This window comes from Scaptodrosophila lebanonensis, unplaced genomic scaffold (assembly GCF_003285725.1).
Source record: "Scaptodrosophila lebanonensis strain 11010-0011.00,11010-0021.00 unplaced genomic scaffold, SlebRS2 tig00000092-arrow-pilon, whole genome shotgun sequence".
NCBI lineage: Eukaryota > Metazoa > Arthropoda > Insecta > Diptera > Drosophilidae > Scaptodrosophila > Scaptodrosophila lebanonensis.
Genome location: NW_022060566.1, coordinates 4873949 through 4886578, shown reverse-complemented (window position 1 = coordinate 4886578; position 12630 = coordinate 4873949). Strand labels below are relative to the sequence as shown.

The window sequence follows — 12630 nt, the reverse complement described above, 5'->3', positions numbered from 1 at the left end:
TCCAATAGTGACTGGCAGCACGGTGCACAGTGATGGCCTTGCCAGATGCTCCTTAGTGCTGCCAGATGGTGAATCTAAACAATGCGTTTCAAATTGGTAGCACTGGTTTTCTTTGCGTTTCCCCATCACTACAAACACGCGTAGCTCGCAATGAAACAAATTCAAAAGAAGTCAAAAATTAAAAGGAAATCTGTCACACCAATGCAGGTGGATACGGCCAGCGATGAGGAGCATGTCGAAGACGACGCCAGTGTAGACGCAGAAGACGCTGCAGAGGCTGCTTCCATTGCTGACGACGACGACGATGAAATGGATTTGGGAAACTTTAAGGCCAGCACAACAGAAAATACAAAACGAACGAAACGCAAAAAAGGCATCATTTATATATCGAACATACCGAAGTATATGAATGTGACGATTCTGCGCGAAATTCTTGGACAATTTGGCAAAATCGGCCGAGTCTATTTGCAGCCGGAGCGCCAAACAGGTATAAAAAACACGTGCAGCTTCTTTCCGAATAAAGTGTTCTTATCGTTTCGTACTTACAACAGGTGGTGGGGATAAGGACAAGAAGAAAAAGCGAAAGCGCTACAATATACATTTCACCGAGGGTTGGGTGGAGTTTGAGTCGAAACGCGTTGCCAAACAAATAGTTCCGCTGCTGAACAACAAACAAATCTCCACAAGGAAGAAGTCACATTTCTACGACTCGCTGTGGAGCATGAAATACCTGCCACGGTTCAAATGGGTGCACCTAACGGAGCGCATGAATTATGAGCAGGCGGTGCACAAACAGCGACTACAAACCGAAGTCTCACAGGCACGTAAGGAGACGACATTCTTCCAGAACAATTTGGACAAAAGCGAGCATCTCGCAAAGCAGGCAAAGAAACTAAAGAAGCTCGAGAGGAAGAAACAGCAGGAGGAGGCGTAATGAAATTTCTTTGTATATTGTTTTGCAGAACTGATTGAAAATATAATTTATGTTAAGCTTAAATGCTTGCGAATGTTATGGCAAATAAAACACTGCCGCCACCTGTTGACAGGTTTTAAGTGGTTCTTCGATAAATTCAGTGGGTACCTCTTCCCCTTTGCACGGTGCTGCCACTTTGATGAAATTCGTTGGGAATATCGATAGGCGACTTTACATGGACAACAAAATCAGTCGCGATTTTTTACCCGACGGCGATGCATCGTCGAATTTTTTTTTCGCTTCTTGCTTTGCAACGGCGTCTGCGTGCATTTTATTAAATGCCAGTGTTTGTTGTGCTTTCAATTGCTTTTGATAATATCAATTAAACTAAATTGCATACAACATTTAAATATATGGCTAAAAGGCTCAAATCAAATGAGTTCAGCCATTGCAATTGTCAATTTACGAGCGCGCTTCAATTGATGCTTATGCTTTAATTTCATTGTTATTGCGGTTTTTTACTTTTGTTGTGTGCCACACACAAAAACAACAACAACTGTAAACTCGTTTCATCACTTTGTGTATACGCGCGAGAGTTTTGCGTGAGTGTTGTTGTTTTTTTTTTCATCTCCAATTCGTGTATTAGCGGCTTCTGAATGCAAAACATAACACAAATAAATTAAGAGAAGTTCTTCAATGCATTACGTTTTGCCGCGCTACATGAAGAATAATACGACGACGCCGATGCGTAGCAACAACCACCAAAACAAAAACAACAACCAATCGTAAACTGTAGCAGCAACAGTTGTAAACACAACTGCGGCGGCATCGGACGGCATCAAATTGTAGAAGGTATGCAAATGAGCCAAAATAAATTATAACAAAAACACACATGCACTTAAATAGGAGCCAGCAAACTGCCGATTTGCATGCAAATAAATTATTTTCTTAAATATATAACTTGATGGCGTTAATTTGCGAATTTCTGCTGCTTGCACTCTTCTTCTTCGGCCACGGCTTCCATGTACGTTTTGCGCATATCCTACAAATTTATGGACAACATTGAAAAAAAAAGGTTGCGCTTAACCCCAAGCTATAATGCAGCATCAAATCGATGACGTCAAGTTACTCTTATATTCTGCGCAATTATTTGTTTATTTTGATTTAAAGTGCTCATGTCTGCTAATTTTTTTGTGGCAAAAACAACAATATTAGGTTTCCGACAAATTCTTATAAGATAAACATTTTGTTTTTTGCAAAATTGCGACATACGCAAAGTACGAAATTCGAGGCAGCTGAGGGTGTTGTTTTTATTAAAATTGCTTATCATTCTGGTGCTACCAGCAAAACAAAATGTATACCAATATTTTCTTAAAGACAGATTACTCTTAAGTCGCGATGGATGAAATTCGTTACACGAACGTTGATTGTTTTGTATTCAAACGCCAAGTTTAAAGTTTCATAAAATCTTTGCTAAAAGGAACAAGTGTACATTTGTTATAAAACTATAAATGTGTTGTTATTAAACAAGGTCTATCCCTCTGCTGCCTCATTTATTACAATACATTCATTTATAATTGTATTTATATTTATATATTTTTTTAAATTTAAATATGATATCTTAACTAGGTTTATTCACTTTCTGCTGCCTCATTTTAAATACAAGTGGAAACATTCAAGTCTTATACCCACTGGTCTCTGATTATGAAGTATGAAGAGGTGCTTTGAAGGGTTAATTTCAAAATATGCATACAGACAATGCACATAATAACTGTAACGGTATTTTTGCCGCATTCAAATTATTCCCCACAACGCCCAACGCCCTTGACAGCTGTCAGGCAGTTTGCTGCTGAGACGACGTCGACATCTGACGCTGAGGCTGACGTCTGTAGAAACTCGAGCGCCTCAAAAGCCTGGGCCTGCCACATACGTCGGCGTCGACGTCACAGTCGTCGTCGTCGCAGTTCACAGTGAAATGCAATGCGACGGACGGAATGGAAAAAGCAGTGAGAAAAGAAAAGGCGTCCAAATCAAATGGAATTCAGCCGGTTTCCATAAAAGCACAGGCAGACAGAGAGACAGACAGACATAGGGACGGACGGACAGAGGAACAGGCAGACAGATAGAGAGGCCGGCCAGACAGACAGCACTGCTGGCGCTCCAACTTCGGCACACAATTCTCCAAGTGAGAAGTCAAGTCAGTTCAGTGAGTGAGTGGGTCACCATTGGGTTGTTGCTATATCTGTTATTGTTGTTGTTGTGCGTCATTCGGCGCTGCATTGCAGGAATTATGGACGACGTTTATGTGCGGTCGCGTTTACGTTTGTTGATTTTGCTTTTGTTGCCGACTTTCGCAGCAGCAGCAGTGGCGAGGGAACCAAGAAAGTTTCAACCTGAACTCAACCGAAGTGAAGTCGTCTCTTAGTTTATTTCTTTTCTTTTATTTTTGCCAGCTGCGTTTGTGTCTGCCAACAACAATAGCAATAACTCCTCACCTCTTGCCTGCTGCTCCACCTCTTCCCTCTCCTCTGGCGAATGTGTGCTTAACCCTTAAATCATTTTGTAGAATTCTCTTCAGGTAGAAGCAAATAAATAATAAAACAAAAAAAAGCTGACAGCCTCAAAGAAAATAGCAGCTGCTAAAATAACTCACCATTGTTAATATATCATAGGTGTGATCGATGAGGAAGTTAATGCAGTTGAAGCAGCTCAAAGAAAATATGGAAGGATTAACGAAAGAAAGCTTAGTAGAACGCCATGAGCGAGTGTGAAAAGAGACTAAAATTTAAATGTGGCCTTTCTTGAATTGAAATTTGCAGATTTTTGCTTAATTTAATCGAATTTAATCGAATTCGAAAACAAAAATAATAATCATATAACTAACAAAATAAAGATAACACAAATATGAAGAATAAATACTAATAATAAAATAATTGCACAAGAAAATGTATCAAAGAAGAACTAAACTTATTAAACTTCTGGAAGCATAGCTAATTTCTAGTAAGAAAATTTAACTAAAACTTATCTACGATTATATTGCCTGATCGATCAACTACTAGCTATATGATCAGTAATATGGGACACAAAGATGACATAATTCCAAATTAATAAGAATTTACATTTTGCGAAGAGCATTAAGAAAGTTTGTGCTAAAAAATATAACTTTATTTGACATTCTGGTCACGAATTGACTTCATATTAAAAACAAATAGGGAGTAAAAGAAGGGCTATTTGCTAAATATGTAAATACTTGTCAAATTCCACACGTAAATTGCCACGTAATATCAAAGAAAATTCAACAAATTGGCAAAAATCACAAACTTGGGCTTCCATTAAATTATGTAAATTTGATTAAATTGGCAAAAGCCAATGCCAGAAATTGAATAACAAGAGAACATCGATACATACAACAACAACAACAGCAGCAACAACACGACAACGAAAAAATGCTTTTTATTATTTGCTCGAGAACTTGTTTTAATCCCCATGTCGTTGTTATAACAAATCTCAGTGACAGCGAGCCGATATTTAAGTTTTCTCGTTGTTGTTGTGCACGGATTTGTGCTACGTGTTTCTGACAACTAAGAGGGCGAAAGGGCAATAACAACAACAACAACAAAAGCTCGAAGCGGCAAACAACAACAACAGCATGAGCGTGTTCGCTTATTTCGATTTAAATTAGAGATGCGAGCAACACAATAATTAAAAAGTGAAGCATTTACGAGTATTATTCAAAATAGAAAAAATTACATTTTAGCAGAAACAACAATTAATGAACAAATGCAAAAATAGTTGAAGTTCAACTTAGGGAGAGCACGTACCTATGTGCATGGTTATATGAGGTATAGAGGAATTCCAGCCAACTTATGAAACAAATGAAAAATTAGAACAAGTTTTATTTGTTGTCGACTGTATGTAGCAGGCGGAAGGACACGTGGCAGGCCTAAGTTAAGTACAAATCGTCCATCTGTTCGACTGTATGAACAACGAGAACATTTGAACCATAAAACCTAGAGACTCCTTTGCAGACGTTTCTTATCCGCAGAGAAATCATGAACAGCCTTATTATTTTATATAGCCATCACAGTAACGATCGTCGAAAAAATTAGACAATCTTAAACTATCAAATATAGTGTTTATAAGTAATTTAGATTGCCTCACAAGGGTGTAAATTAATATCAAGATCGGTAAGCGAAACAGCCTAAGTATAACAATTACTTAAAAGTACTAAAATGTTTCGTAAGAAAGCTGAACAGAGCTTAGAGCCTTACAGACTAGATTCACGTTGGGTGTACAGTTAATTATATTTAATTAAATTAGGACAGCTTAGGCATTTTAGAAGGGTCACAGTGAAGCCTCGTACGAGTATAGGATTGTTGAATGTGGAAAGTATATTGCTTATATATTTATAAGCGAAAGGAATATGCTAATATTATTAATATTTTATTAACTGGTCTATATAGGACCTACGTATAGTACTGTGTTTGTCCAGTTGAGCAGAAGATGAAGAAAACAATTGTTTGTTTTCAATTTGTGATAATATGACTATTAATAATTCGATTAAGAAAATTAAAAAAGAGGCTACAAAAATATTTAAAACTAAAAGTCACATTTCAACATTATTATATTGGAACGTCTGAACAATTAACTCAACAAATTAAAGTATACTGATCAATTTATTCGTAAATATAAAGAACAATGAAGAAGTAAGCTCTCAACGAACAAAATGAGGTACCGAATTAATATATAACGCAAAAAAGAGTAACAATAATAAAAACATTTAATAAAATGTGATCACAGACATAGCCAAGCTTTAAATGATTGCTTAAAATAATTAGCTGCGATCATTTTCGCAATCACGCACGCAGTCACGCACATCGTTGCTTTTAAATTGTTGTCATAAAGTCACTTTTTGTTATGCTTTTCGGTGGGTTGGGCAGCGTCCATGTCGACGTCGACGCCGTCTTCGGCGCTAGCGTCAGCCTCAGCGTCGATGTCAATGTTGGCTTCGGCGTATTTGAAACGCTGCTCAGCTTTGAGCGCAGGCGTGTTGGCGAATTTATTTCAACTTTTTGTTCACCGCACTTCTTGGCTAGTTTATTTTATTTTATTTATTTTTTCCTGCCAGCTTTCGTGTTATTGCTTTTTATTAATTTGCTGTTTGTACAATGTCTACATAAGTATATATTTAATTAACATTTTTGTGCGCTGTAAGTTTGTAAATGTGTGTGCGTGCATGTGAGTGTGTGCGTGCGTGCGTGAGTGTTGTGCAAATGCCGTTGGTTGTTGACTGTTTAATGTGTTTGTTGTTTGCTTTCTGAAAGGTTAAATGGGCAGTGCGTTTGACAGTCAAAAAAATGAGCTCAGACCCTGCCCACAGTGGTAAAAATGCGCAATTCCAGTGGAACTTCAATTAGACATGTTGTTATTTAATTTGAAAGCGATGTAATTTGCATTTGTATTATTGTATAGGACAGAAGAAATTGTAGCTGTTCTCACATTTTATATTGGTACATACATATGTATGTACCTTCTGAGTGTTTGCTTGTATGAACCCCAAAATCGTTGGAAGTACAAGAGCTGCAGTCACCAAAATAAAGCATACGAACTGCTCTTATTTAAGTGTAGTTCAGATTACTTACGAATCATTTATAGCACCATCTCTTTTATATCACACAAGTTCATTTCAAAAATTCTGCTATTCTGGAAACTCATTTACCTTCCTGCAGTTTCATTTAAAAATATACATTGAAACTACAGAAGAAAGTGTGCCAGTTTCCACATACCATATACATACATTGTACTCTCATTGTTTGACCGTCTGAGCCTCAATACCATTGGCATGCAAATAAGCTTTACCAAATTGTAGCTCAGATTTGTTGCGAATCATTTGCCATTAATTTTTATACCAGACATCGTTAATTTCGTTTTTATAATGAAGCGGGGTACATTCTGCCCACAGTTTATAATTATATGTTAAATGATATATTACATATTAGTTGTGTAAGTTGTGTGGCAAAGTTGGACTGCGATTGCCACACAAACACAGAAAATTTGTCTTGTTGTGCCAAAAAAGCTCTATGTGGCACATTGACAAAGCACTGCTTCTGTTGTTGTTGCTGTTGTTGTTCTTATTGCCACATGTGGCGCCGTCATTTGGTCATCTTGTCAGCAGTTCCAAAATAACATTAAGGCGGCATCAGATCGTATAAACATCGTCAGCTGTCGAGCGATTGCCAAAAAAAAAACACATGCAAGAAAAAAACAAAAGCAAAAACAACAGCAACAAGAAACTTGCAAATGCAATTTGTATGTCAACAAACAGTGTCGAGGTACATATACATACATATATGTAATTATGTATGCACTTGTACATACGTATGCATGCAGGCAACTGTTTTGGTAAAAGTTTTGGCACATTGCAATCGAAAAGTTTGTTGGCCATCCAATTGGCGGCTGTTTTGTTAAAAACAAAAGCGATAAAAACATTTCTATAAATGTCTGTATAAAAATGTCTGAGTAGGATGAGTAAACGATTCGATTGGGCCCATCCACAGACCACAGACGGTGCTCGAAGGTTTCATGTGAGGCATTCAAGAGTCGGTCTGGCACGACTTGAACACTCTCCACTTTACTGTCAAATGATAAAGATATTGTATTTATTTAATAAATGAGATTTCATAATTACATTATAAATTTACATATAAATGTAGCTGAATTGGTGATATTCAGCTAGCATTCAAATTCTAATTAAGGTTCAAAAATTTAGAGATAAAGTGCCAACATTTTTATAATACAAGTATGTTGAGTATGGCCAATTTGTATTAAAGTGTAGCTAATCTCATATTTACACACTATACATTTAGACTGTTTCAATGTATGAACCGCAATATCTTTGGAAAGACCAAAACTACAGACACCACTTGGTAAGAACTATTATATACCAACATTGTCTACGTAGGATGATCTACAATGTATTAAGTAATATCATCAAGTGTGCCAATTAAGCATCTTGCTTCGGTGGAATTTTTTAAAATGGATTGTACACTTCAAATTAGAATTTTAGTAGAACTTAAGCTGTTTGCTTACAATAAATAATGATAGCTAAATGAACTACAGATCATGTTTCCTATTTCTTGCGTCCACCAAATGGTTATACGATATGTGAACAAATGTTTTTTAATATTGTTTTAATTGCAAGGCTAAAGGTGCACGTTTAGTTTAATTTGCATTCGAATGAAGCAAATGTGGTGCAGTTTTACAAGCTTTTCATTATGTACATATGTATGTACATATGTATTTTAATTTGCATTTGGAGCAGCAAGCAGCTGAGCAACGAGAACTAAGTACTGAGATCTGAGAACTAAGACCCGAGCACACTTGAGCCTTTCGAAAGGCAGGCCCTACCAACCAACCAACGACTGGAAGCAGAGAAGTGGCAGACAATGCAAAAAAAATTCTGCAGAATTATTCTTAAGGCATCGTTGGCATTTTCATTGTTCGCCGTTGTAATTTGATGTGCAACAAAACGCTGCATTGACGTCAGTCTGCACAGCACACATTCAAACATACATACATTTACACATATTTGTATATGTATGCACATAATATATATAAATAAGTATAAATGAAGAAACACATATAAATATGTATGTACATTCATACTTGTATGTATTATAGATGCACAAAAACGAAAGGCATAGTTCAAGACAAGAGTCCAACAACAACACAAAAGGTTGCCTTGACTTGGGAAGCAAATTACTTGCCACAGGGCAGGCTGCAAATAGATACACACATAATGAAAAAATATACATACATATACACATATCAAGTTCAGATAATTGTGCACAATAATCTCGCACTGTGCTCATTATTAAGATTCGTACTTGAGCCTTCGTTTAATTAAAAAATTATTTAAAGTGTTTCCTTTCCGTATGATAAATACATTCATAATATATTGCATGCATACACAATTGTGGACAACTACATAACATTATTATATCTGATCACTCCCACCTCCTTTTCACGAGCATGTAATATAATTCAAAATAGCGCTGTTTATGGATGAGTTGTTTATTCTCATCATAAACCCCATGAATAATCGACTGTTAAACTGTTGAAATACATTCATATAATCTTTTTAGTAGTTTTTTCCATTCTATGTATCTTACTTTTTATATTTGTTTATATGCAAATTATTGGGCATTTGTGAGTTGTAAATAATGACCATGCATGACTAAACGTGAAAAACATATGAATACGAAAATTGTAGTCGGTGGGAATCAGCCGTCATGAGTATGTAAATAGGTAAAAACATAATATTTTACAATGTGATTGTAAACCGTAAAAAAAGTATCCTTTGCAAAATGTGGTTTTAATTAATGTCAAAATTCCTACCTAGCCATAGAGGAACACTTTTTTAACGGCACTGTTTTTAACAGTTTGAATTTACAAACTGAAAGCAGATCGAAAAGTTTCCTCTCCCGAGTGTGTTTGTGCGTGTGCATATGTGTGTGTAGGTGTCGCCACTTGACGCCTCATGCTGTGCATCAATCAACGCAATTCAATTCAAATTTCCGCTGAAATTTCAAATCGAAATGCCTTTGGAGAAACGTTCTCTCTCTTATTTTTATGTGCGTGCCTTTCGTTGGTTTTCTGTGTGTGTGTGTGTGTGTGTGTGTGTGTGTTTATGTGTTTGTGTTTTCTATTTCACACTTCTTTTTTATGTGCTGCATAAAAGTTTGAATGCAGCGTTGTTGTTGCTGTTTGAGTTTTTGTTGTTATTGCAGCTGCGTGCATTTCTTTTGCATACAACAAAAAATATACATAAACGCATACATACTATACTTGTACGTGTATTTCTATTGAAGCATTTTCGAGAGGGGAAACTTTTTAATTTTTTTTTTTAACTTTAACTTTTTCCATAGCACATTGCCAATAATATTTTTGTTGTTGCTGCTGTTGCTGTAGAAGGCGGGCAGCAGCAACTATCGCTGGCAGTGGCAACATAACAGTTTCATTTCTTGCCTTCCCCATGCACATTTGCATTGGACAGCAACAACAACAACAAAGATGTTGATGGCAACGTCGCTGAAACCGGACGCACTTTGTCAGCGTCAGTGATCTTTAATGGCGCGACGTGTGTGATGAATGACATATGTATGCGTGCCGTTCTGCAGCAGCAGCAACAACAACAACCAGCAGCTACGACGATGACAATGCGACACCTTTGTCGTCTCTCGAGTCGCGTTCTCATTGCAATGCCCCATTTCGTTTTATAGCAGTCAGAATTTTGTTTGGGGTTTGCCCATTACATGCATAGGGCAACACTGACAACTCTTTGGTAACCACAAAACAAAACAACTAACATGCATACATATTCATAATGGCAAATATGGAAAATGACAAGCAGAGCCAGCAGAAAAGCAGACAATAAACATACATATAAGCCATAACAGGCGCTTCCGTTTTCCGGCCGTCGTGCAAAATCGAAAAAGTAACAACAGCACCAGCAGCAACAACAACTACATTTGCCCTCTCCCCATACATACATACATATGTACATACATACAAATATGGACTCCCACAGCCGGCGTTGCCAGCGTTGGAGTTCAAAAACCTCACGCATCAGCAGCGACCGCACGCACGTTATGTTGTTTGTTCGAATGGATGAACGTGTGTGTATTAGTTAGTTAGTTGATGTTGTGTTTATGTGCACGTCTCTCGCAGCGGCAGCATCCCAACAATAACCACAACTACCCAGTAGATCTTTGCGCAACGAGTCATGCTGATTTGCAAAGGGAAAATGTCCCCACGGGTGTTCCCTTTTTGTTCGCACAAAGAAACGGAAAAGGAAGCTGTCTTTCATTTTATATGCTCTAGTATTGGTCACTGACCAACAGGTAAAAAAAGTTAAGCAAAATGGGTTGAATACAGCTTAAGTTTACATTTACCTTATCTTGGAAAAAAGGTCTGTCGCTTTGAGAAAATAAACGAAATTAAGCCCCATTTGCTCAATGTTCTCAACAAAATGCTTTGTTATCAATTGTTGTTTTCTTTCCTAAATGCATATGCGTCTATTTGAATTACATTGACTTATTCAATGGAATATTTTTTTGCAGTATGATAAAAACTGTGCCGAAATTTTACGAATAAATCTAGAGTTCAATAGTCGTACATAAGTGTAATTCCACAATATTTAAATTTCCTCTTCATATACTTCAAGTAAATATTTTTATGAACACAATGTTGGATACATAGCTATAGATTAACAACAACTTTTATTTGTTTTTAATAACAAGAACTTGTCTATGTTTAGACATTTTATTTTTGAATACATTACAAATTTGTGCGCAGAAAAGATGATGCACTGTAGAATATTTTTTGTTTTTGCCCAAAAATATATATTTATTTTAATATACTAAGCTTAAAATGCATGTTCATAAAATCAAATTTAAGTGCCCAGTAAAACGCTTGTATATACAAAATTGATCGATAAATTGCATGCAATTTTACAATACATATGTACAGATTCATGTACTCGTATATACAATTGCATAAAACTATTTCTGGCAGGAAAAAGAATGGCGGTGTCCTACTGGGTAGTTAAGTGAAGTCTTCATCTTGCCAGCGCTTGCCAATTCAACTCAAATCACATACATACTCGTACATATGTACATACATGTGTACATCCATCTGTAGCAATAAATAGTGCCTCCTTCGGTTTTAATTAAACGCAGTTTAATTCAATTTAAACAATAAAAATTCATTAACGTTTTAACAATTGTTGTCTGCAAATGGAATGGGCCTACGCAGACAAAAAGTGCTGCCAACTTGCACAAAGTGCGCCCCATTATGGACCATTGTGGGGGCTTTGTGGGCGTGCGCGCCTTGCGTCAAAGGCATTGTTGCATTGTGTCTTGACACTAGGCTGGAAACAGGGCGCAAAATGGAAAAGCAGATACATAGATAGACAAATGACTGGCAGTTAGCGTCAGTCAACGCGTTTTGTTGTAGTTATCTGCTACATGCATGGCAGTTGTAATTGTATTATTAGTTATTTGCATATTTATGGTGTTGCAGCGCGTGTTCGCATGTATGTGTATGTATAGGTGCGTGTGAATGTGCGCTTTGTGCTGTTTAATGAAGTCATCCAGCCAAGTTAAGTTACAATGGGAATGTGTACACAGTGGCGGAAGAAATATTATAAACACAATTTTCGAAAATATGTTTGACAGATATTCGGGTTTTCACGAATCGCTGATTAGTTGCTGAATGCCTAGCCTCCGCATAATCAAAAACTTTTTCAACGGTCGGTTTGGCCTAGTCCACTTGTAGATTATTCTTTGTGTTTGTTTGGTCATCCGGCCAAAAACAGCCAAAACCAGCAGCACATCATAGTTAATAAGTAACGTAAATAACTCAATGCAAAGTGCTCGTTTTCTTGTCGCTTGCTTTGCATAGCAAGCCGAGCACTTAACGTTTCCTTTTGTTGCCATAAATTTGCATAGGCTGCTGCGCAGCCGCCACATATGTACTAGTTATTGTCGCTAACTCTGCAAGTCAAGTTCGTTTTTCGTTATCGCATCTGGTACGGAGAAGCTTAGCTTTCCGTCTACCAGCATAAACTTTGTAAATCTCGGCGATCGCTACCTATGCAAAATAAACATTTGTGCACATCTTTTAAATTGAACAATTTCGTTTCGCTTATTTTGCAA

The 12630-nt window shown here is 36.9% G+C and overlaps 1 protein-coding gene across 1 annotated transcript; it reads left to right on the top strand.

Moving 5' to 3' along the window:
• The first annotated feature begins 135 nt into the window (after positions 1 to 135).
• Positions 136 to 997, top strand: LOC115627276 (pre-rRNA-processing protein esf2-like). Its single transcript, XM_030522906.1, has 2 exons — positions 136 to 487; positions 552 to 997. The coding sequence occupies exons 1-2, from the start codon at positions 151 to 153 to the stop codon at positions 932 to 934; spliced, it is 720 nt and encodes a 239-aa protein (XP_030378766.1). The 5' UTR covers positions 136 to 150; the 3' UTR covers positions 935 to 997.
• The last annotated feature ends 11633 nt before the right edge of the window (positions 998 to 12630 follow it).